The 26,817-nt window shown below is 41.2% G+C and overlaps 3 protein-coding genes across 3 annotated transcripts in view; 1 reads left to right on the top strand and 2 right to left on the bottom strand.

Moving 5' to 3' along the window:
* Positions 1–15,496, bottom strand: part of LRRC34 (leucine rich repeat containing 34) — a 38,253-nt gene extending 22,757 nt beyond the window's left edge. The window contains exon 1 of the mRNA XM_064721194.1: positions 15,479–15,496. The gene's annotated coding sequence lies outside the window, so the exon portion shown is untranslated. The remainder of the gene's footprint in view (positions 1–15,478) is intronic.
* Positions 1–15,594, bottom strand: part of LRRC31 (leucine rich repeat containing 31) — a 28,956-nt gene extending 13,362 nt beyond the window's left edge. The window contains 2 exon segments of the mRNA XM_064721198.1: positions 356–2,146; positions 15,479–15,594. Of these exon segments, the coding sequence (XP_064577268.1) occupies positions 356–368 (13 nt within the window). The 5' untranslated portion in view covers positions 369–2,146; positions 15,479–15,594.
* SAMD7 (sterile alpha motif domain containing 7) lies at positions 14,705–24,306 on the top strand. Its single transcript, XM_064721193.1, has 8 exons — positions 14,705–14,807; positions 15,512–15,638; positions 15,771–15,907; positions 16,949–17,027; positions 19,388–20,067; positions 20,677–20,798; positions 21,069–21,179; positions 21,809–24,306. Exons 1-8 carry the CDS (start codon positions 14,705–14,707, stop codon positions 22,079–22,081), a joined length of 1,632 nt encoding a protein of 543 aa, XP_064577263.1. The 3' UTR covers positions 22,082–24,306.
* The last annotated feature ends 2,511 nt before the right edge of the window (positions 24,307–26,817 follow it).

Genomic DNA, 26,817 nt, shown 5'->3' with positions numbered 1-26,817 from the left:
AGCAGACAGAATAAGTGTGAATTAGAATTAGAATTTAGTAATGTTTACTCTTGCTTACCTGTTTTCATAATGGCAGATACACTGAGAATTTGCCACCGTTGCCTCCATCCAACCATGTATGATAGTCATGATACAAGTGCTCAAGAGCAGAGCATTTACAATCACAAAAAGCTGAGCCAATGTTTAAAATCTGGCATTAATGCGTTATCACAGTTGTATTCCTTAGAAATACAAAAATGGTACAAACAAATGTACCTTGATGTACATGCACAGTTACTGAGCTCTAGAGCAGTGCTGCTTTCCCTGGCTGTGATTTCCTGCTGTAGAGAGGCATTATTTTAAACAAAGAACATACCTGTCTTTTCCATGGGTGCACCTGAGGTTCCCTTTCACACTTTTCAGTTTTTACAGTGCTTTCAGGCTTTGTGTGATAGGTGAGCCATGGAACGCAAACAAAACCTCACTCCTTTCCTTAATAGGAACTTTCCATGCAGTTTTCTCTCACAAGTTTCTGTCTTCATCCGTTTGACAGCTCTGCACAAGTGGTTTGTGGGCTCTTTCCTGATGCCTCTATTCCTCTGTACTGTGTCCCAAAGTCTGCCGGTCCTGGGGCTGAGAAGTCCATTTAAATGCTCCGATCATGTCCCAGCTTCGATGGCTCTGAAGGCAGAAATCAGGAAGTGGCAGCAAAATCTTCGCTACTGCTCACAAACCACTGCATGCCCCGAGACAGCTGTTGTTGGGAGAGGCTGAGTCACCGCAGAGATCAGATTACAGGAGTACCTGGAGAAAAGCTCTTTGTTTTCCCACCCCTTTTGTCCATACTGCTCAGCAATAGTGCTGGAGGCACAGCTCAGTCAGAAAAGGGAGGACTGACACTCTCGATCACTTTAGGAGACACAAGAGAAGTCACAATCATCTTCTGGACAACACCATGGTACAACATTACAATGCAATCATTAGACACACCTTATGCATACTTCAAACTCCACTGCACCTTTTTTTTTTTTGTCTGTCTGTCCTAAAGTCCGATTTCCTCAATGGTGAACATCACAATTTCTGTCTTTACCCTACTCATGGCCATTTATGCTGAATCTCTTTAGCTTTGATAATATTTTTCAGTCTATGAGGTCTTGTCTTTTGCAGGCTAAACCAGCCAAACCCTTCTCCCCTCCTGTGGCAAACTCTCCGTTTCCCTTATCATTTCCTGCTCACCTGGTGCAATATAATTTCTACTTCCTTAAACACAAGGGACCATCCACTGTCTGTATACACTAAAGACAGATGCAAACTGGAGTGATTTTGGTGGGGAATGATAAAGCTGGTAAACAAAACCAACAATTCCTTTGCAAGCAGCTGAGCAGACACCAGCCTGAGGAAAAGCTTGACTCAGAATGAAACTAGACAAAGGATTCAGGCAGAGTGGAATGAGGCACAGGGTGCTGCAAGAAGTCAACAGGGTAAGATGAGAAGAAAAAGTGAATATCAGGAAAATCCTCTTGCCCATGGGAGGTACCGTGCTGGGAAACATTTACAGCAGCTAGAAATGCACAAAACCATTGTGATCAACCATCTTTCTCTGTAGAAAAGGAGGGCACATTTCTATTCCCAAACAGAAAGGATGTCCAAGTTGACTTTAGGGTTTTCTGACACCAGGAGTGGCTGTCCTGTCTCTGTTTCTGGAATCAGCATCTCACTACAGAGCTGTATCCACATCAGGAATTTGTGCTAATTCAGGTGTCCAGGCATCTCAGCTATACAGACAATGGAAAATCCCAGTATTTCTGTTGGTGAAGAAATTAATTTGACAGTTCTTTGCTTGTGCTTAACAGCAGAGTGACTGGGAATGAAGCAGAGACCAAGCAACCTGTGTTTGTGAGCATGTCCTGGGTTCTCCTGGCCCAAGACTTCTCAATGCCCCCTGCAGTTCAATGAGAACAAGGAATGGGAATATTTGATAATCTCTGTCCTGTGAAACTGGGGAAACCTTTAAGCATGTTAAGCACTGATTACAGTGGTTAGGCCGGGCTAGCTCACATGCTCTGACATCAGTATTTCAGGTGATGTGCTGCCAATTCAGAGGTTCTTTCACCATTGAGGCTGTTGAGTGACAGTGACAATACTCCAGGGCACTCTGACAGCATCCCTGTAATTCAGTCAGAAGGGAAACACAGTGATTCCTCTTCCTAAAAAGCAAATCCTTATCTTTTTTTACATCAGCTATGACAGAAGAGGTGCTAACAGGATTATCCCCCCAAAAAGCAGGCTGAGGAGAGCGAGGTGGCTGCACTAGACTGCAAACATGAGCAGCACTTTGCAATGAGCCCAGGCTGTGCTGTGAACATGTGAACATCACAACAGCCAGGCCCAGCCATGCCCCATTTGCTGCTCTGCCCCTCTCCTCCCTGCCACACTTCTGAGCAGGTGTCCTGCTCCTCTCAGAGCCCTGTGTCTGCTTCCTGCAGCATGTCACGGACAGCACAGGGCAGGCTTAGCTTTTGGAGTTTAAAAATAATAGACGCCTTCCCCTTTCTATCCAGTTAAAAGGCCTGTGACCATCTGCCAAGCGCTCAGTGTCACACTTGTTTATATCTACTCTTCCCTCTGTCTAGACCTGGGGCAAGGTTAGGAACAGAACCAATTTTGGAACAAAATAGTTTAAGTTGCATCCCACACAGCATCCATCGGGGAGAGATTAATGTGGATTTTTGTACTTTGCCTCATTGTGACTCCTTAATCCGGCATATATTCCAAAGAAATAATGCCATTAGAGGATTAGTGCCACAAGTTCATTTGAAAAAAAGGATTTGCAAACACTGAAATCCTATATTCTATGTGCTTAATCACTGAGTATCATTTTGGGGATTTCCTCTCCCTTTAGTAGTGTCTCTTTCAATGAAACCCAAGCAAATCAGCAACTCTGTTTTGGATGGCCCTTATTATCCACTAAAGGAAAACAAAGCCCCAAGCATCTGGTTAAAATAATGGAGAGTCTAAACACACTGAACTAAACCCATTCTTGCTGTCATACAATCACAGTTACATCAGGGAGGCACTCAGCCCAATATTTATATAGAATGTAATGACGTGGGATATTTATCTGTTAGAGATTATTGATAGTCTGAGTGCTGCAGCAGCACATAACAACACTGTGAGCCTTGTTTGCTTCCATGGCAGTTCCCTTCCCCAGCTTTGCCTCTCTGCAGGATTCTCTTGCCTGGCCTGATTTGTTGGGGGAAATTGCATGGAGCAAGGAAATTGGTGGGGCTGGAAAAGTGTTCATTGACCCATGGCTGACTTTGGCAGTGCCAGGTATCACACTCTTGGACACATGGGCCAGGAGCTGCTGCCAAGGGAAGGTAAGGGAAGAGTGGCCTGGTCCAGCACCAGGTTTGCTGCCCTCATCTTTCCCAGCCACATGCATCAAACCATGCTCTCCACAGCTCTCTCCATCCTCTCTCTCCTGCTCTGTCCCTTCCATCCACCCTCTGACTCTGACACCTCATAACTGATGCAGGGGAATTCAGCCTTGCCCACACAGCTGGGAATGCCTCAGCTGGCACTGATGCTGTGCCAAACATCTGTGTCACCCACTAATTTGATGTTGACTTTCCTTATAGCCAGGTGATCCCCAGAGCCACAGGGATTGGCTTTAGGGCCAGATAAATTCCTTCAGAAGAGAGTGCACACACAATGGGCTGGAAGGACCATTCCTCAGGGAATGCCTGCCTGATCTGGAGGGGCTGCACACTTGGCAGGACAAGGCCAGGTTCAAGGCCAGGCTGGACAGGGCTTGGAGCAGCCTGGGAGAGGGGAAGGTGTCCCTGTCCATGGCAGGGGGTTAGAACTGGATGAGCTTTAAAGTCCCTTTGAACCCAATAATCACTCTGGGATTCTGTGATAGTCTTGCAAGGGCTAGTGCTGGATGAGCTGGTTGTGTGCAGAGCTGTGTGACAGCCCCTGTCACTGATTTATTGCAGCTGTAAAAATTCCAACCTTTGCATATTCCAGCATGAGCAGCTAAACACAAACTGTAGAATTCTAAACCATATTCTTTTTTTCAAAGCCAGAATTTACATTACCTCCTATTAAATAGCAGTGACAACAAGTAGATTTTTCCAACTACTAAGTCATATTGGATATGCATTTTGAATTCCATAAAAAGCAAGACTTATAGACCTATTGCACAAAATGTACATTTATACACACAGTGCAGATACTTTTAACACTCAGATATCAAGTTACTCCTTTTAAAATGGAGCTACACAAATGCAAACTTAACTTGCAGTCTCTATTACAAGAGACTAGACTGGTAGAGAAGATTTTCAGTCTGGAAAATTCTTTTTTGGTTGAACTTCTGCCAGGATTAATCCCCTTTCAGTTAATCATTTACATGAATGGACAATCTGCAGAGTTCATGCAAGGCCTGCAAACTATATTAATTACTAGAAACCTAATTACAAATCAACAGAGTCATAGGATCAGTGTTACCTCCATACGGTACCATCTGGTACAATGGAGCTGGATAGTTCAGCAAAACTCCCCATTCCATTCTGTGGAACTCAACCTGAATGTGTGTTGCCAGAGAGAGCAAATTTATACAGATATAAGAGCTGGTTATAAAGCATTTTTAGGGCCATCCTTAATGACAGCATCCAATCCCTGTATTCTGGTTGCTGTTTCAAAAGTTACTTCCAAAAAAGTATTTGTTCAACACTTTTCTTTTTGAATGTGACACCAATGCTATCATAACTTGCCTTTCCACAGCCAAAAAATACCCTAAATCCATACAAAAGGTAATGAAAAAAATCACTAAACAAGAAAATACGAACATATGTCTACCATAAAAATCTTTCATTAAAGGTATTATGTGTACTGTGATTTGCTTCCCTAATTATTACTCCAATTTAAAAACTAACCACCCTCTCTTTACTTTGCTTGTGACAACTGTGCTCTTCTAGATTAGACCTTTCTGGGGAAAACATGGGAGGAAGTGAGGTTTAGCTAAAGAATCTGATATGTCTGAACACAGATTTTATGTTGGAAAAAGGCTGACCTGTGATAAATAAGCCATTTATCAAGTTCTGTCTCTGTCCATTTCATGGTGTATCTCCATTAAAGTGGAGATAAGCAGATTTTTATCTTGCTCCAGTAAATTTGATAAGGAGAAACAGGGATTATCACTCTTTCACAGATTCCTCACTTCGGACAGACAGCATTCAGAAAGAATGGATTAAAACCTGCTTAGGCTCTAGTTTAGCAGGTTCTCTACTTTTACAAATCCATTTCAGCACTGCAGTTTGGTAACCAACATAATTCTTGAACTATTAATTATTTGACAATAAAATTGTCTAATACATTTTTACCTTCCATTTTTGAAGACCATAAATCCCATCAGCTGAGCTATGTCTGCCAGAGATTTTGTCAAAAGGCAACAAAAGGGCACAATCCTGGTACTTCAGGAATTGAGAAAGATGGGTAGCAGTTGACATTTCTTTGGAAATTAATTGAGAGAATCTCTTAGTTCTTAATTCAGGTTTAGAGTAATACCCAAACTGCCCAAAACTCATTAATTTCTGTTCATAACTAATTTCCTACATGTCTCTCTGCCCCTCCTTTGGTGCTGTGCCATTTTTCCTCAGGTGAAGACAGGAACAGGAATGCTGAGGGACACACAGACCAGTGTGATACAGAAATGCTCTGATGCCTGCAACATCCAGGCAAGAACAATTTGCTTTTCTCTGGAGAGGAACCACTGAAGCATCTTCATGAACTGTGTTTGTCCCAGTTCACTACAGCACGCAGCAATCCTGCTTCTGTGCCAGAACCCAAGGGCTACATGCCAGAGTTCTTGTGAAGCAGTGTTTCTCTCTCCAAATTCCCTCACTAGGTAAAACGGGAAAAATAAATATATAATCTTATTATATTGCTGAGTTTGTTCTACCTCAGGAAGTAATTTTTTCTGATAATGAACTTTTTGTGGTTTTCCTGAAATGGGATTCACGTGGACTAAAATATCTGATGAAAAATGGGTGCTGATGTAAGTTTTTATTTTTATTTATTTGGCCAACCCCACATCTTACACAGAATTTGCTTCAGCCTCACTCAGACAATCTTGAAAAAATTCCAGTAAAAAAACTTTTTTCAAGACTATCTGCTCATTACATTTCAAGTCACAGGGAGCTACGAATTGAGTGGACTGAACACAAGATGAAAATGGTCTTTAAACCTAGAATGCTCCTTTGCTTCCTTGTCTGCCTCCACATGCAAAGATTTGGATAATCACATGAAAACTATTCTCAGTTAATTTTAACTGGTCTCTAATAATTTATTTTTTTAAAAGCAGACCTAAAATTCTTTTTTTCAAACCCAGTAGTGGATTTTTAAAGCAATATTTCTGGGTGTGATTTTTTTCTGTATAAAGAAAGTCCAGGCAGCAACAAAACAGCCACAATGGGACTTAAAACAAAAATATTTAGAGTTACAGTCACTTTAAAAAAGTTAAATAATCCCACATTAAAACCAATATATTTTGTGTTATAAAAAAGAATTTGTTTTCTGTGAGGTTGTGCAGAGGTAGAGCAGAATTACACCTCTTTGCCAATGCTAACACCTCCCTGAGAGTGATTTCCAATAGGAATGCCCCATTTGCCCCAGGTTCAGGCACTGTGTTAGTGTTTTAGAGAGAACAAGGGGCAATATTTTGTTGTTGCAGTGAGCACCTGATGAATTTTAGACAGGTGATTAAGAATGAACAAACACCCCACCAATTGACACAGATATTGGAAGAAACTAAGCACTCCCTGACATTTCCAAACTTGCCATTTCCAGGCATTGGTTCTGAGAGCCAACTGGTGGCCAGTGAGAATTAAAGAGTAAATTGCCGGCTTGAGCAGTATAACCAACTGATCCCTGTGTTAGCCTCACAATATGCTTAACAGGATTTCCACCTTGCAGCTCCCCCCAATCCCATCAGGCACACAGCTCTGGGGTATCACACTTCTGGGATGACTCCTTGCCAAGTCAGAAGTGCACTCTTTCTAAAAATCAGCATAAAAAGGTAACACAACAGGGGAGAGCCAAGCAATTCCAAACATTGTCTTGTATTTCTTGTTGGAACGGGGAGATTTTAAGTGAATGCATCAAGCATCTTAAAAGCTAACAACGGCTTAGCAGGTTAAATGTGAAATAGGTTTATCAGCTCAGTGTAGTGCTCTTCGTGTAATTATGTTTTTACAGCCTGGTTAGGGGATGGTATTGGAGAAGAGCTTGTGATGTCAGAGTGGGGAGGGCTTAGGAGCAGGGATGAGAGCTAATCAAGACAAGTTCAGTTTGTATTTAAAGTAAAGTCAGCGTTAGTTAAGGCAGTTTTTGACATGTTAATCTTGATGTGTTTTAAAAGCTGCCAAACACATTAGTGAGGCAGCTGGAAGGAAGGCTCATAGAGAGGGGACACCCTTGGATGTTCATGGTGGCTTCACTGTGCCCAAAACTAACATCTGCACGATAGACGTGAGTATACATGAAATAAAAAGTGCTGGGTTTTTAATGTAAATGGTGATGGAACACCTGTTAAGTAATACTAAAAGGTGCATGATTTTTCAGATTAAATAGGAAAGATTTCTTGCAGCAGAAATGGAGCAGATCAAAGCAAACTTGTCTGTGATTACTTAATTTAAGAGCAGCACTTGAGTGCACAGAGTAAAGTTAGGAATAGGCAGGGTGGTATAGAAGAAGTAAAGTATGTGATTAAGTCTATTCTTATTTCTCAGCAATCTGCTATAGGTATTCTTATAGGTAAATAATTCTGCATATTCAGGTGCAAATACCGTATTTCTTACAACATAACTTGATCATTTTAGAAATATTTTAAGATTTGTTTTGCAAACAGGATCTTACTTTGGGAAGGCTTGTCTGCATACTCAGTATTTTTCTAGAAGACTCTGGATTCAGATTGCATTGCTTGTTATATATGTACAAATATTTCCCTGTCTTGTCTGTCCATAACAAAATATACTTAAAAGCTAAGTGGTTGTTAATATATTTATCTTAATCTTTGTGCTAACTTATCTTTTAAAGTGAAACAGAAAAATCTCAATATTTTATAGATATTTCCTGGTGCAGTGGATTTTCCAAATTAGCATGCAATCAGAAGTAATCAAGGCCATCATCACATATTTGGCTGCTTTAGTCTGATGTAACAATATTAGATTTAACCAGTGAAAATTTTGGTTGTATGTGTGTGGACATCATAACAAACTTCAGTGCTGGCAGCTTTGTGGAATACCAACGTCAAATTTTTAAAAATATCTTAAGGTTATAATGCCTCCTTAGATTTTTTAATTATCTGACTTTGTGGGCAGAATTAGCTGTAGACTGAGAAAAGCTTGGGCACTACTGCAATGTGTATGGAGTAAAAAATTCAAGTTCTTTAGTTAGAGAACATGTGGATTGCCAGATCTCCACAGTGCAGCAGAACATGGAAAGAGTAAGAGAGGGAGGCAATGCCAACTCAAATAATTCTCTCATGGTCTGATACTTCAGGCTGGAGCTGAAGATGCTCAGTCTGATTGAGATGCTGATTTCTGAGCCTGTTCACAGGGTCAGGTGTGCAATTTTACATGCTAATCTCACAAGGGGAAGAAGTTTGTATTAAAACCTGTGACTTCATACATGAATTTGGATAATAACAGTGGGTTTAGTATCTGACACCTGTTACATATGTATATTCTAACATACCGGCAAATATTTTTTAAGATGTGCATGTGCTGTATTTTGCTTTTTAATAAAGGAACCTGACCTGAAATGATTAATGATGGAAACTCACATCATCTTGATTTACCTTAATGGGAAGACTCATCAAATGTAAAGTTTTGGAAAATTCAAGGGATACTGCTGCAGTATTTAATATCCTAACTGAAAAGGGCAGGTACCAACAATTCAGTACAAAATTTCTAGATTCAAACTCTTAGTTAGCCAGTTAAGTTAAAGAATTGCTAAATTAAAATAGTTTTAAATAGTCTAACTAAAACTCGTTCCTCTTCCCACTACCTGGTTACTTTTGGCACTGAGAGAGTTGTCATTTGCACTGACATTTCATGTAAAAGTGAGACACAAATCCCACTAAAATCCAACTGTGTTTCATTCGGGAATACCAGCCTGGCCCTCCAATAATCAGAAAGCTTTCTGTCCCACAGTTTCCATTTCCAGTATTCAAAAATAAAATTAAAAAGCAACACATTTAATTTTAATGCTTTAAAAGGAATAATTATCAAAAAGTAAAAACCACAGAGTTTAGTTTCCTTTTAACTGACCCCTCTTTTGCCATATTTTGCAATCTCTAGGCTTCTGAAAGAGTCTAAGAAAGAGGATAATGTTTCAAGTGTCATCCCTAATTATGAAATAAATCCACAAGGAAAACAAATGACATCATGCTTTTATCTCTGTGTATATAACTGATGTAATAGGAAGACCCATCCCTTGTAAACATCTCCCTGTGCCAGTTTGCCAGGACCCAGGGTGCGTGCACAGCGTTCTGAGTGCATGCACACACTTTCTCCACTATTTTCATTAGCTCTTTCTTAGCTATTTTACTTAGTTTTTTAATAGGAGTTGTTAAAGCCCTCAGAGTGATCCCAGAGGAGCCTTTGGGTGCTGCCACAAACACAAATAAATCTCAGCCCTGCGCTGTGCAGTGACCAGCCCTGTGGTCACAACGCTGAGCTGAGAGGGAGAAGCATCCAGCACAGTTCCCACCTCAGCTGTGGACTGTCCTGGATCTCTGTGCCTCCAGTGCCCCATCAAAGAGCAGGAATTCAGCTCCCTTTTCCTCCACCATCTGTCTCTGTCCCCTCACAGGCTTTGCAGGCCCTCCCTGTGTGTTTGTGCTCAGCACAAAGCATCTCCACCTCTGGGTTCAGCCCGTGCCCAGCCTGAGCGCTGCCTTAGTGGCACACAGGAATAAGCCTCCCCTTGCCCACAGCCATTCCAAGGGGAACAAGATGAGCTTTTGTTATGAACCCAGCTTAGTTCCTGAAGGATTGAGTTTGCCAGCACTAAGCCTTGACTACTGCCTGAGAACAGCATGTTTAAAAAGAAGAGTGACTTGCTGCTCACAATTTTCCCAATCAGCTGGCTCAAGAACGGGCAGGTCTGTGTCTCCCAGCCAGTGTGAAGGCATGCAACACAAACTCTGCTGGCTGACACACACTGCATAAATAGAGTTATTTTCCTTTCTTTAGGGAATGTATCGTTCTCAATCCAGTTTTAGGATTACACTTTAATCTCAGTCTCTGAGCAGTCTGTGCCCACATATCTAGGATTAGAATTCAGCCCCACAGCCTCCCCAGTGGCACCTTGCTCCAATTAAGAAGACATATTTCATGCTCCTGTATGACGTAATGCTAACATAATTGCTTTTTTCCTTTCCAAAAGTTATTTATTTTGCTGACTGTGGATTTTGGAACAATTACAACTCTAGTTTTACGACCCTCAGCATAGATTCAGATCAAGAACCCTTGATCCAATAACTAATAACATTAAGACTATTAATAATATTGGAATATTTAGCTATTTTTTTAAAAAGTACCTGATTTCTCAAGCAATCAGGTCAGCTTTTTCTAAAAGGGAAGCCAATGGAAATGCAAATAGGATTGTGTATGTCTTCATTCAGAGGTTTCTCTCATAAGCATGAATACATTTTCCTCTTACACAATATGTATTTGACTGATTCAGCTGACACAAATTTACCTGAGCATTTTAAACAATATTCAGCTTCCAGTCTGTGGAGACACTTGTTGTAGTTCACTAAACATGGACTTACAAGAATGCTAATTCCATGTGTTTGATGTATATAAATGCATATTTGTAAATGAAATCTCAATGCATTTAACTAAAAAAACAAGTCTTCCAACAATTCTATATTACATATGACTAAACAATATTTTGCCAATACAATTGATAACATTAACACATTGACTGCTATAGACATTTTTTAATTGTTGCATTATTAGATTTGCAAAGGCTCCTGGTTCATAAAGTTCGTGTCTTGCCACTTCTCATCTAATAAATTGAGACAGAATTAGTCCTGGGTGAGTGGTTCTGCCTGCTGCCAAGAAGGGTTTGCTAAGGGTAAGACTCTAAAGGCAGAGATTAACTTGTCTTCATCCCTGTAATGTGCTGTACAGCCAGGATTTGTGCAATAGGATCAGAGCAGAGCCATATATGAATCTAACGCTGGACAGCTGGTGTGTATGAATTTATATGAACCCTGATGCCAGATTTTGAGCTCCTCTCAAATCCCAGCTAATAAATGTATCAGAAGTGTACTTTCCCTGTTCCCTCACAGATCCTCCTCAGCTGCTGTGGTTTCTAATATGTGACTTGTTATGAAAATAGTATGAACCTAAACTACCCTAAATTTGACCTGCAGGTCAGAACCCCAGCTAAGTAACTGAAAAAGATGTTTTACCAAATGGACTAACATGGATTAGTCAGGTTCAGTACTTCCTCCTGACACAGAGTTGCAAACAAATCTTTATATTAGGTTATTAAGATATTTATCCCACCTGATCTTTTCAATATTTCACTAACAGGAAATTCAGAGAAATAAAGAAGTAATTTAATACAGATAACACACACACACATACAAAACATGTCCTTTAAACTAAGTTTGAACCATATGGATATTTTGCCATTCAACTTGCAGCAAGAGATTAGAATTACGGTAGAAATAACAGCTCAAATTTATATCACAAATACCAGTTATTTTTATGTATCTGAGAAGAAATTCAGGATATGTTAGCTAGGACTGTTTGCACACTAATGAAAAAACCAGAATGATTTCATGATGCAACTCCAGTGAAAACCTCACAAAGGAATCAAACCTTCCTTTTGGCTTATGATGATTCAAAAAGTGGGTCAGTGGAAGCAGTAAGCTACAGCTTTAGTGGAAGAAGATACCAAAGAACTTTTAAATCATATTATTCCATGATTTTTCAATACTAGATCTTTTCCATGTGAAACCAAAAGACCACATTGTCTGCCTTTGCAGGATGTTTTTTTAATCTGATGCTCATTGTCTGAAATGGTGATCTGTGAATCTTTATCATCTGGTGGACAATAATTATCAGTAAATATGGATCACTTTGCTGGGGATGCTGCTATAATCAGTACCTTACATTGTAGGGAAAATGCCAACATTTAAAAGAAAACCTCATATTTAAATAGAAGTTTTAAAGAAAGTTCTTACATAGTTTCTGCTTAATCCCTGAAAGGAGGCAGTGAGACTGCCTGTCAACAGCCACTGTATCATCCTTCATATCCAACACAAAATCCAGACTTATTTTGGGAACAACAGACTACACAGAGCACACCCCAGTGATACTGGTGCTACTGGTTTCTAACCACTTACTGCTGCTTGCTTTTGGATGGATGTCTGTCAGAACAGGCAGGGTATCTGGGATCCCACAGGAGGGATTGGGGCCAGAACAGATGGCTCTTTTCCCACCAGGTTTTCCAGGATTCTACAATTTAAAGATGCATCATACAATTTCAGTCAAGCATAGAAGTTCTAGGAAGGCCTGATAAAGAAAGTGTCTTTTACTTGTGTGTCTTTTTCCCACAAAGGGACATTTCTCCAGAATCACATTTACAACTTTGATTTAAGCAGGAGACTGACACATTCTAGCAGTTCCTAAAATGCAAAAGTGGTGCAACGTGTCAGTCATCGGAGAGACAAAAATGTGTCAGTATTAAAACTCACTATTAATTTTATTTTTTCCCTGATTTACTAGAATAAAGAGGTTAAAATTTCCTGAGTCTTTTTTCCATTATGCTATCTGAACCTCTAATGCACCTTCACAGAATCTCAGAACAGTTTGGAATGGAAGGGACCTTTAAGGCCATCCAGTCCAATGCCCCTGCAATAAGCACTGACATCTTTGGGTAGACCAGGTTTCTCCAGAAAAAAAGAGCCAGATAAAGGCCAAAGGCCAGGCTCTAAGAAGGGCAGCATGAAGTTTAACATTTCAGTTTGTTTTGTAGAGTATTCCAGACAGAGTCTCTCTCCAAAAAAGAAAAACACCTAAATGGCTCACTGAACAATATGGTATGGCAAATAGCATCATCCCAGTTACTACCTATTTTTTGAGCTGTTGAAAAGTTTAGTCCAGCACTAAATCGCTTTAGTCCTGAGCTTTAAAATGCTTTAGCAGCTCAGAAGCACTTTGGCAGCTCAAATGCTCTTCACGAGGCACCCAGCAGCCTAAATCGCTTTAAGTCTAAAGTATCCTAAAAAAAAGCCAATGGAAACATGTTCAGATACAAATATCCAGAACAAAGGCCGTGGTGCTGGTCTGGGATTTGACAGATTTGTCTGTTGCCAGGAAGACCTGAGTCTTGGCCAACACAGAATCCAACATCTACTCTTACAAATGTAAAGCACTTCTTTAGAGGGAGCACCAGAGGTATGGTCTAAGTTCAGCCTCTACTTTCAGTGTAAATGGCTGAAATTACTCACTTTTTGCCTTTTGGTAAACTCATTTTGAGACCAAACATCTCCCTCATACCACAGAAATGGTAAATTTCTTAGGCACATGAATTCGATTGATATCTATCACTTAAATTATTTTAAACTCATCAGTAGATCAAAAGCAATAAACAAAGTTATACATCTAATTTATGAATGGCTTGGGTAGTGAAACACAAGACCTCACTTTTATCTCATTTTTGGATAAGGAGCATTGTTCCTGTCTTTGCATTTCCCTCACTGTTACCTCTACCAAATGCTGGCTGAACTCCTGGAGCTGTAATTCTCTATCTGCAGGATGAGAACACTTCAGCAGTACATTTTCCTTCTTTCAGGAGACAGAAAGAATCCACTTCATCAGAGCTAAATGGGGATGGAAATTCAACTCCTTACTTAAAGAAAAATTTTAAATCTAATAATTTGTTGTGCAAGTCTAGTGTGAGATGAATGTACAGATGTTCCTGATGCTGCCTTCAGAGCCAGCCTGCTCCTTCTGCCAACTCCTCAACTCAAAGCATTCCATACAGGATAGCTTTTTAACATCTTGGCTCTGGGTTATAGGACTTGCTTCCTTTAAAATTATTAATTATGTATATATTAATTGCATATATTAATTAATATAAATATATAATTGATCTGAATGTTACCAGTTTTATCACTGTTTTCATCACTACAAAGCATGTTCTTTTACCTTTTTTACTTCAATTTGGCAGCCTTAAGGGGCTGATGTCATTTGGAACAGATAATTTCTATAATTTATTTCCATCTGCTTCACTTAGTTTACAGTAGACAGGGCTCCAAACTGCTACAATTCTGAAATTAAACCAAAGACACCTGCCTTCCTAAGTATGAATACATCACTGCTCTCAGACACACCAGGGGCTGAAGGAAAAGGCTTGGGCTTAATTACCTCTTTTTGAGCAGGTGTGATTTTCCAGCACCTTGATTTTCCTTGCATTGTAGGATCCAAGAAGTCAGTGTAAGCAAGGGCAATATTTGCATTGTCCTGAAAACACTACAACACACAGGCATGGAAGGGTCCAGCTGTGACCTGCTTAGCTGGGAAACAACCTGCATAACCTTCTCTGTTTCTCATTGTTGAATGTCTCGTTCCTCTCCTTGGCGCTGCTGCTTTGGTTCTTTAGAGCAGCAGAGCTGTTGCTGTCCCCCTGCAGCATGACTCCCCGGGAGCACATGAGGAAGATGTCCATCCTGGGGGAACAGGGAGCCCTGGAGGAAAAGCACCTGTACCGGCTGGCAGGCGGCATGGCAGCAGGAGGTGAGCAGCAAGGAGCCCCCCTGCACTGTGCTTTTGTGGTTTTTCTACCACCTACAAGGAACAGCCAGTAGCAGGTTTGATGTCTTTAAAAGGTTATTTCAGATTTATCTTAGGAGTAACTGCAGAAGTATTTTGCTTAAAGTAATTAAAAATTAACACAGAGGGCTCTTGGAATTCAGTATTTGATTAAGAGATGCTGAACATCTGGAAGACAAGTAAATGGCACACAAGAACTCAGAACAAAAGCCACAGCTGGACATTACGATGTTCTGGTTCACCATTGTGGGGTTTTTTTTCTAGAGCTGCTTTCTCATGACAATGCAGGTTCCACCTAGTAAGATTTTTCTTAAAATGAATCTGTATTAGAAATTAAAACCCTCTCAAGCAGAGAACTGAACATCCATGGCTATCTTCTGTTTCACAGTATTATGTAAATTATTATTCATTGTAATTTGTCCTTTGATACACTTGACTGAGCACATCCTATTTATTTTTGCTGCAGTTTGATTGAATAAATCTACATTATTTAAACGAAGTAGTTCAGGTGTCAGTGAAAACATGTTTTCAGTTGCTGCTATTAAAAAAAAGGTGTGAATTGCTCTAGAGGAAACAAAACAAAACATTTTTTTCTGCTAAGGTTATACCGCAGCCAGAATCACTTCCTAACTTACCCCTCTGAGAGCAGAACTGTGTGTGCCTTGCAGAGCTGCGGCAGCGGCAGGAGATGCTGATGAGGAACCAGCTGATGGCAGTAAACCCGCAGCTGATGGGGCCGGGCCAGCAGAGGATGCAGGCGATCCCCGCCCAGTTCGAGCCGCGACTGGTGGAGAGGTACCGGGCACCAGTTCCTGTCCCAGCACTGCAGTTCATCACTGTGTGCTGTCCCCGAGGTTATAAAGACCTTTGGTTATTCTTAACTAATAAATATCCTCTGCATATCTGAATGGGTTTTCTTCTTCTCAGAGATCTGCTGCCTTCAACTGAAATGATGGCCTCAGCTGACCCCAGGCAAATCCACATAGCATCCCACCTGGGACCCGCAGTCCCACAGCACCCCAACATGCCCAACCTGCTGTCCAACCGTGTCTACCCAGGCCCAGGTAACAAAGCACCCTCTGCATCCTCAAAAGTGGGATGGACCAGAAAGCCAGCTGCACCTGCTAGTTTTCCATAAGTTTATAGGTAGTGTCAATAACAGTTTATTTTATTTAGAAAAACAGTCTCACTAAAAGGAGGCAGCCTGTGCCAGTTTAGATCTAAGCAAGTCCATTTTATCCTTTGTTAAATACAGTTCTCAGGCTTTTGCATGTCTTTTCCCCTCCTTTTCTTTTTGTATTTTCTAGGCCCTTTAACATCCAAACAAAAGGCTACAGCTAAAAAATAGCTCCTCATCAACACTTTTACACAACAATTTACTCTTGTTCTTAAATGAGTGTTGGCTGCTTTATACATATCATAATCTCTAATGATAATACTACATGCCACTGAATTCATGTAAGGCAAATACAAGTCCTTTTAAATTAAAGCTGAAAATTAGAGGGCACAGCTCCAAGGGGAAGGCTGGACACCACTATGGAATTCATGTCATGCTGCACAAAAATTTACATATTACTTTATACAAAATGAGCTCAAAGAGGTTTTTTTGAGATGAGTGAATGTATTTTCAATGTCACATCAATACACCAAGAAAAATTTCTGATTTTGGCTTCTTTCCCTGCCTTAACATGGATCTCAAGAGGAAATGTAATTTAAAATTACACAGCCTGCAGGCTGAAAGCAGTCGTGAAGGAGCAGGTTTGCTTTGCTCAGCTGAGGGCTATTATTTTCTGAGCAGTGATATGTGCTTCAAAGGCATATGTCACCAAATAAAACCACCCTTTGTGGTTAATGGCAGGTATTCCTATCTACAGATCTGATCCTGAAAACACCTGATCATGGACTTCATGTTCTTTCTACATATTGCCACCAAAACAATGACAACAAATAGGATTTAGCTTGAAACCCTTCACTTTCCTAGTGAAGCCCACAGTTGAAGACTTACAAAGTTTTTAAAAGTGTCTCTGCACTGCTTTGGGGGTTGTGCATTTGCATGAGAAAACCAGAGAATTTTAAAGATTTTTTTTATTCTCCTTCCCTCTAAGGATACAGCTTTCTGCAACCAGAATCCATGGAAGCTGTGGCCAGAAGACAAGAACTGGTTCAAAAGCAAAATATTGCCAGGTAATCAATAGCAAGCTTTGCTCTGAGGTGCATGCCAGGATTAAAGCAGCAAAGTGATGGAGATTGTTTTTCAAGTCACACAAAGAAGCAGAGGGCCCTTATCAATTAAGGCCTGAAGCTACTACTTTCTGCTCATATTATTTTGCTTTTATTCTTAAAATGATGTAACAAAAATAAACAAACCCCTTAGCTTGGTTAAGGAAAAGAACAAGCTACAGCCACAGCCCTTGAACTGCAGATCCAAACACCCTGAAGTTACAAAGGTTCAGAAACAAATTCCAACTTTGCAGCTGTGTGATATCACACACAACACTTCAGGCCTGTAGCTGTGCCCTTGGGACAGGCAGCTGTGCCTCCACCCTAGCAGGGTGGGCAGATTTCCTAGTTTGACCTAAGAGTTGGAATAGCAGAGTGACTGTAGGAAATCCAGTTATTTGTATCAGTTTCAATGTAGTCTGTAGCTGGTTAAAAGACCAGCAGTGCCCTCCCTCATGGCCACACCATTTCCACAGAGGAATCCTAACCCCAACCACTCCTGCTCTGAGCTACACTACTCAGTGGGAGTGCCCCTCTCACAGTGAGAGTAAGAGCAAAGAACAGACAAGTTCTGTACAATCATCTGAAAAAAATTATGACGGAAGTGTTTTGAGCTCTTAAGTCAGCAAAGCTTGATTACTGAACTCCTCCAAGCACAAGATTTGTACCAGCAATGCATTTCCTATAGCTCTTGCCACACGGCAAAAACCCTGAGAAAAACAAGTGAAACAACAAGCAGCAAAGATGGCCATGTCATACACCCACAGCCACATCAGAGCTGGTCCTACCTGTTCAGGCTCTTCCCTCAGCCCCCCAAACAGCAAAAATCCAACATGAAACAGCTCACCAACATCTTAGAAACTTTTTACCCCAGCTTTCTGCCACCCTGACAATTTCCACTGTGTTCACACAGGTCCCCTTTAGGGTAGCAATTGCTCCTTTCAGCTGTTCCAGAAACCAGGTGCTGACAACCTCCTGCACTTGGTTGCAATCTCCTGCACTGTGCTGCTGAGCACCTGGGTTCAAATCCTTGTTCTCCAAGGGACTCTGCCTCATCCCAAAGCTCTGTTTGCTGCTCCTGACAGGAACACACTATCTCAGCTGGAGGAGGAGGCAGGAATGTAATGCTTTCTGCTGTTTATTGTCACCTCAAGAGCTGGGTGGGAGTAATGACAATCAGGCAAAACGTACAAGGACACAGTACACAGACAAAACACTTCCTTTGTGTCTCTGAAAGCAGAAAGTCAACAAGTTGGAGGTTGTCTCAAAGATTAAAAGAAGGCAGAGAAAAAGCCCTGAATGGTGTGATCAAATAATTCCTCCTCATACCAAAAATCTGTATAGATAGCTTTTGCCCAAACTGTTTTCTGACAATTTTACACTCTCCTGAAGATCAGACTCTCTGTGACCTGTTATACTCATTGCAGTGTTAAGAAACCTATTTTGATGCACTTTAAAGTGCTTTACCTCACAGGCTCTTTTCCAAAGATGCAGAAATCCCACTGAAAGCTCCTCAAAGCTCCTCTAGGAGCTTCACCTTTCTGTTTGATCACTGGCCTGCCTCCAGAGAAAGGTGCTGCCAGCAAAGGTTGCTACAGCAGAGACAAATACTACTATTACAAATACAATACAAATACTTGTATTCTCTGTATCCCACTGGCAATCCCTCCCATCCACTATGACAGGAGCAGGAAGCTGGCACAGACTCTGGAGCATTCATCCAGAAGGAAGGAGATCAGTTGAACACTTCCCACCAGGATCTCACCCTTTCACACTCTCAGGACCATGCTCAGGTGCCAGGCACTGTAGAGGGTTACTCAAGAGACTTAGCATTAGCTTACTCTGAATGCATGCACAGGTTCCATAGATAATGTCATTCTTGTTCTTTATAATTTACAATATCACTGGAATTCTGCAGGTTTTGGTACAAATTTCTGAGTGACAATATAAATCAATTATTTTCTTTAGTCTTCAACCCCTAGACTCTGGAGACTATTTTCCAAATGTGAATATAATCCTCATGTCTGGATTGCCAATATGCAAATAACAATTTTTGTCTGAAATGTTTTCCAGAACCATGACATGTAAGACGTGTTTTCCCTTTCTTTTAGCTTACTATCTGTAATGGCAGCACATTAAATACAGCCAGGTTTGCCATTCCATCTGCAGTTTGTACCCTCTCTCACACAGCAATATAGGGGAGAGACAAAACAAGCATTACTCTTTGCCTATTCATTTATCTGAGTTTTGTTCTGCTGCTGAATAAAAAAAGGTGACGAAGGAACCAAGCTGCCCTAACTGCTCGTGCTCTGTGTGTCTTTTAGAATGGAAATGGAGATGAGTGCTATTTTCCAGCAAAAGGAAATGGAGAAAGCCCATCGGAAAGGACTCCTGGGCCTGGAAGCCCCTTTCCTTTACCACGGGATGCCAGCGAGTCCCATCGCTTTCCGGGGCAGGCACAGACTCCCTGAAGGGCACCTTGCCAACGACCTGTACGTGCACAGGACCACCCTGGACGAGATCCATGGCAACAGCATGCTCATGGCAGGCAGCCCCTACCCGCCAGTCACCAGCCTGCAGAGGGAGAGGGGGCGCCGCCCAGGGAGGAGAGCTGCAAATCACAAAAGTGCCGAGGGCAGCGCCAACGGCGCAAAGAACCAGGCAGATGACAAATCCACCGACTCTGCCTCAGCTGCAGTGGATGAGGAGAAAGAGGATAAAAAGGAAGTAGAGGTGGAGACACCAAACAAACACGAGCAGAGCAAAAACCAGACTGAGCCGGCTGTGGTTGCCAAGAACTGCAAAGAGTTTGAACAAGGCTTGAGAAAAAACTGTGCTACTCATGAAATTCCAACTGAAACCACCAGCTGCAGCAACACAAATGAGAAGGAAGCCAACAGCTCCTGTGCTGCTTTTGATGACAAGTACCTGTACCCTTCTGCAATCCCATTCTCAGCATTACCATATGGATTTCCAGTGCCCAACAACCCATTGCTACCCTCAGGTTTGTCAGATCTCCAGATTAGAGTGATATGTTGATACAATCTGGTTTTATTGATTTGGTCTCTCAACTCTTCCCTCTGTTTTAAGTGAAGTTTTGGTAGAGTCATTGCAACTAAAAGTAGAATACTAATGCTGCAAACAGTAATATCTGTATTCAGTTCATGTCTTTAAAAGGAATTTCAATTTAAAAAAAATTGCTGAATGAAGTTGTGAGTTAGCCTGTCTCTTCAGCCCACAACTATTCTCTATGTCCTAACTCACAGTAGGCACCATGGACTAGCAAAGACTTGGATCTGTTCTACTGAAATATTAGTCAAATTAAAGTAACAGTAAAGTCCAAAGAAGAAAAAGCACTGGATAATGCACTCATTACTGGTAGGTACAGTGCCAGCAGTAAACAAAAGAAGCCACATAAAAAACCCCTTCAGAACCAGATTCTGCTCTGGACCTGGTGATTTCATGTCTAGGACTCCTGTATCTGCAAGTGGCTACACCCTGCTGTTAATAGATTAGGTTCTGAAAAGGTGTAAAAATTCTCATGATAACAATGATTTCCTCTGATTTGCCAGCAAAATTCTACCAAGATAACTTCTGTGTTTCCTCCTCAAAGGAGCCCATGGCCTGATCCTGAATGGAGAAGACATTTCTTCTGTCGAAGACATTCGCAAGTGGACAGTTGATGATGTGCACAACTTCATTGGCAGCCTCCCAGGCTGCTCAGACTATGCCCAGGTGATTATAAACATTCACCACTTTTTCAGGTCTTTAGGACCATCTAGATTTAAATGTCAGCAAGCAAATGTAAATGTGGAAGGATAGTTGATTGTCCCAAAATTACAAGTATAATAGTAATTTTCTTTGTGCAGTTAGAAGATAGATACAAAGATAAGCCAGGAAAATTATTATTTCTTCTTTTTATTGTTTATGCATCAGGGTTAAGCATGAAAAATAACAACCAATGTCTGTTTTAGCACACTATGATGTGTTTTATCCTTTCATCAGATATTTAAAGACCATGCTATTGATGGAGAAACCCTTCCACTGCTAACAGAGGAGCATCTCCTGGATACAATGGGATTAAAACTCGGACCAGCATTAAAAATCCGCTCTCAGGTATGATCATTAAATGTATGCCAAGATGGTGAGTCAGAGACATGGAAGTGCCAGAAGATGACAGGAGGGAATTTTTCCAAACTAAAGCACTTTTTTTTCACTGGTAACTGCCACAATATTGGGAGAAAATAAATCACTCCAGCAAAGTTTTCTTTTGCTTCCCTGCATGTTACCATGGCACACAGAGAGACAGTAAGGAACATGACATTTTTCAGTAACAGACTCTCCCTCTCAGTTTGCAGTTTTCTGCCCTTCATTTCATCCACTAATATCAATTCTCTATGTTTCTGTTGTTGCTGGTTCTTTTCCTTTTCTTTAACCCCTTCTACTCTCTCACTCTTCTCTCATTCCAACCACCTGCCCCACTCCTGGCTGGCATTTGCCTCCCCTCTGTCCCTGGGTGCTGCAGCACCTTGGGAGCAGGAGGATCCTGCTGTCAATACCGAGGTCCTAAGCTGGGTATTGACAAGCTCCTTCCACAACCTGGGCCTAGAAAAATATAAAATGGAAAAGATTTGTTTTCACAAGAGTTTAATAACCCTTCGGGATGCCTGGGATGAGTCAGGCCTGATGTTTAATGGCTCTAACAGCAAGAAGTAATTGCTGCAATTGTGCCTTTGTCTTTAAAGGTGTCCCGACGTCTGGGCAATGTGTTCTACATGATGAATGTCCCTCTGTCCATGCCCCTGCCTCCTGCTGCAGGGAAACCCTCAGAGCAGCCCTCTGACATGGCCTCCCCCCTGCACTGCAACAGCAGCGGTGACACCCTGGACAGCCCCTGCTCCCAGGACCCAGAAACCTCCCAAGCAGTGGAACAGATGGTTTCAGAAAGCAGGGAAAATCCATGTGACACAGCTGGATCCCAGGCTGACTTCCAGATGATTGCTTTCCAGAAAAGTTGAGCTAAATCCAGGACATAACGTGTTTTTAATAATCCAGGAACCTCTAGTTACAAAGTGTTTGAGAAGAAGCTACAGCCTGAAACCTCTGTAAGGCTGGGGCTGAAGGAAATAAGTTGCCAATGCAGCATGCAAGTGCTGTATATGAAAGGCATTCAGAAGTGCAGCTATAGGTTAGTGCAATTACTTTCAAGTGCAATTCATTGAAAAGAATACCAGTAGAGTTAACAGGTAAATTGAATTTTTCATTGAAGTCCGGGGTTATCACTGAGAGCTGTCAGAGACTCAGAGTGCACTGTATGTTGTACTGTGTGTTCCAGTGGGCAACTGAGAAACTGTATAGAAAGGTCACAGCTTCCAAACATAGCTGACTTCTGCTTCTGTTGAACAAAACTTATGCAGAACATTCATATGGAATTCATTGGGACAGTATGGAACTGCCTACAGAATACAGACAAATATATCCCAGACTCAGCAGTTTGAGTTAATCCATTGCTGCTCCAGAACCAAGCCTTTTGAAGTGCCTGGCAAGGGTATACAGCTTATAAATATACACAGATTGAACATGAAAATACCATGTGTGACAGCAATTTTAATTATTCCAAAGCACTCTTGTCACCAGGGCTGGAATTTGCTTTTCGTGACTGCAAGCTGAGATGAGTCACCAGGCTCAGCCACCAAGGCCAGTCACTGGGACAGTGACACTGCCTGCTGGCAGCAGCCTCAGAGCCACCAGGCTCCTGCCAGCCTCTGCCAGAGCACCCTTCCCATGGGCTCCCCTGGGTGAGCATGGAGAGCCCTTCCCTCTGCAGCACCTTCAGTGCTCTCCTCTTTGGAAAAGGCCATCAGTTTAGCCTGAGAGCTCCCTGTTCTCTGGAAGAATATGGTTTCCCCTCACTTCTGCTACTGATGAGTCATTATCTCACAGCAAACAAGGACATGAAATAGAGCTTTTAGCTAAGGACAAATCCCCAGCATTTATTGTGATTCCTGTGGGAACTATCCTTGCTCCCTTTTTAGGGGTTTGGTCCTACACTGGTTTTCCATGCAGACTTTGGAAGTTGGTACACTTCCACTCTCTTCCCTCAAGAACTCTTCTTTACTCCAGAGGACACACAAATATAGACAAAATCTAGTTCTGAAATTGAAGCTTGGTATATTGTGGACCTGCTGTATGTTGCTACTTTAGATTCTCTCCCCTTAGTTTAGTTTGTGTGGCCTCAAATACTGAAACACCAAGAGGTATGAATGAAGCTGTTTAGGTGGTGAGTGACTAAACACCAGGAGGGGAATTATTTCCATATTCTATTTTTTTACTTTAGCCAGAGATAATTTGTTTTATGTCTTTGTAATATTTGTGCAGTAGATAATGTGTGATTAGATGTTTGCAACAGCAACCTTAGATGTCCATCTTACCATGCTGTCCAAACTTTGCAGCCTTTGGAGAAATGGCAAATATCTATAGTCTTTTCAGGATATGAAAACAACTTCTAACTTATCTTTTGTACAATTGACAATCATGTTGACAATGTCACTTACCTGATTAAACAGAGGTAATGACTTGATTTTCCTACCTCCTCTCTCTGTGTGAAATATTCGACTCAATCCACATGAGACCTTCTCCACCCTGGCAGAGGAATCTCTGACACTGCTCAGGGGAATCAGGCCAGGAGATGTCGCTGCAAAGCCACTCGGTCACCCGCTGTCCCTCCGAGGGGAAACGCAGCACACCTGAAACACCGAGGACTTGTTAAGGGCAACATTATGAAGAAACTTTACTTGCTTTTCTAAAGTAACAGCAGAAAAATTTGACTTCAAGTCCCATATGCCAGGGAGGAAGGATTGAAATGTGGTTCTGAAGGGTGTGATTATTTTTGTAAATGGGTCAGACATGAACAACGTCAAAAGCTGAGCAAGTTGGGATGCAAAGTTGGCAGTCTTGCATTACTTCTGCAATTAAAAAAACCCAAAAAACAACACCAAACATACAATCCCTTGCACATACTGCCCAAAATGACAAAAGGAATTGCTTCATAGCTTCCTGTACTGGGGGACAAGTGCTGCAGCAGCCAAGATGCAACAAGCCCTGAACGGTAAACAGCTGTGAATAGGCAGGAAAGGGATTTACCTAAACAGACATAATTCTATGTCTAATGGAGGAAATACCACTGGTAAGGAATGTTTCGTCCCCTACAAACACTTCAGAGAAAATGAAAATAAAAGGTAAAATTAATTTAAAAGTACACAGAATCAGTAGATAGACCAATATTTCCAGAGCTTGATGTGTTTTCAGGAATTGTGTTTATATGTAAAGATTGAGGCCTTACTGATTCTCATGTTGGTTTTGGACAATTATTGTTTATTCCAGCTACAAGAGGGTTCAGGTAGCAAACACAAGTACCTAAAAAAACCAGCAGAACTCTGCTTCCTAATAACTTTCTGGTGCCTGTGCCACCATTGCATTATTTTTTTCTGCAATCCAGCTAAAATCACAATGGGATGCAGATGATGTGTTTTAATGTTGCATCATTAGAAATGTTTCATTTATCATCTATTGCTGTATTAGTCCATAGCAGTGATGCAGTTAACAAAGAGGATGTTTTTAAGAGGTGTTGTAGAAGTTCCTGCTTTTATCTGTATCTACAGTAAATGTCTGGGCTCCTAGGGATAGAGACTTTCATTTAAGTTTATGTTTTTTAATAGTGCCAAAGTAAAGACAAGATTAATAAAAAGGTATAACAAGCATATTGCAAAATGGACCTGTATCATAAATAACAGATTTAGGAAAGTCCTGAAGAGGAAGAAATGGATTGTCTTTCCTACAACAACCTGGGTTTCTGGTCTCATGTATGTTGCAGACGATGGTGATGATGTGGAATACAAGATAATTCTTTGATCAATTTCCCAGGTGAAGAATCTCTAAAAAATTCTATAATATTACAAAAGTGGTGCAGAATTCTCACCAGGTCCAAGTCAGGCAGTCACTTTAATCCAGCACACAAACAAAAGAACAGGCACATAGTTTCACAAGGTGATGGTATTTCAAACTGACCCATACCCATGCCACCAACCACTTTATAAAGTTTTATATTCTAAGACTTTATACAATTGTGACTCTGCCACAGAAAAGTTTTCAGAATGTTAAATTATCCTTTGAGTGTGAAACAGAAAAATAACCCACTCTGTTTTTTAAAATCACCTCTAGTTTTTAAACTCTCTAGAAATTTCTCATCTTTTCAACTTTCCAATTACCCTCATACAATGTTGATTGGTTGTGCAGTGTTTTGGGTCACCTTCAACATCAGAAATTTTACAGGAAATCATCCAAAACTAGATACAGCTCTTGTTTGGGTACCTTGCCATGGTAATGTTCTACCTAAGCCCTTTATTATTCACTGGAAAATAACAAGTCTACTTTATGAGGCTGAGTGTTCTTAGAATTACAGAATGGTTTGAGTTGAAAGGGACCTTAAAGATCATCCAGTTCCAAACTCCAGTGTTCATCAGGGTTCAGCTGCCTCTGCTGGTTGGTTTTGATTAGCTCTTCATGCTATAATAAATAGCTGTAGCTTTATTGCTATGGCAATTTCAGTATAATAATAAATGCTATATTGAGAGAAAGCTCACCTCTCCTTTCTCATTTGTTTAGGCTTTGGGGGGTTATTGCAGTTGCCAGGCTCCTCTTTCTTTGGGAAGGGTTTGCTCCTCCTATCACCTGTACTGAGGCCACAACAATGACTCTGTTGATTTGGCCCTTATGCTGTTCTTTCCTTTGTCCATTCCCAAGTTTACCCAAGTCTGGTTTTTTCCAGACAGACATTAGTTCTGCTACCATTCCCAGACTCTTCCTGAACCACTAATTTCCCTGTGGATAAGGATGCAAATCTTTAATTCAGTCCAGAGTAAAGAAGAACCTGTTGTCTATGTTATACGGAAAACCATGCAGTATTTTTTCCTCTAGCACAGCAAAGGCTTGAATAGACATTTTGATTTCTCAAAATTTAAAGACACATACAGCATCAGTGCGTGTGAATTAGTGACATACAGATCAACCAACCAAAATGGCAAAACAGAAAAAGCACTGCTGACCATGGAAAAAAAAAGAAAGCACCAAACCAACCTGGTTCTTTGCTGCAGCCTTGGCTCATCAGCCAATCTTTGCTGATTATCTTTCTGCTCCAAGGTTCCAACAGCTCTGCTGGAGGAGCACTGTGCAGCTGGGATTCCTGGCACTCCAGCAGTCCCTGGGCACTCTGCAGTGGAAGGTGGTCTGTAAAACACTCCCTGGCTTCCAGTTCAACCTGTTAAATGGAGGGATGTAAACTCAAGACTTGCGTCCTTTCATAAAAAAAATATTTTTAACTCAAGCACTTGTAATGATAACAACAAATGTATGATTTTATAAGACAATAACAGGTAGGGGTTTTTTAAGGCTACACCTTAAATATTGTAACTTTTATCCCCTCCTCCTGCCACTGGCAAAAACAGCAATACAAGCAAAACCTCAGCTGGTTCTTCCAGAAAATGTATTGATGTATTTTTCATTTATGTGTCCGTGTACATCCTCACTGACTCCAGCAGGGTCTGATGGACAGTGGTCTTTAGAAAGAGCTGATGTGCCAGCCCATATCAGGAGAGACGTATCCAGTTACTCACCAGTTACTGCTTAAATGAAATTATATTCTTACAGTGAACAAAGCTGATATTAGAAATATGTGCAAACTACAGAAGAACCAGAG

The sequence above is a fragment of the Zonotrichia leucophrys genome, chromosome 9 (assembly GCF_028769735.1).
Source record: "Zonotrichia leucophrys gambelii isolate GWCS_2022_RI chromosome 9, RI_Zleu_2.0, whole genome shotgun sequence".
Classification (NCBI taxonomy): domain Eukaryota; kingdom Metazoa; phylum Chordata; class Aves; order Passeriformes; family Passerellidae; genus Zonotrichia; species Zonotrichia leucophrys.
Note: the sequence above shows the minus strand (reverse complement) of the source record. Positions and strands in the feature narration are given on the sequence as shown.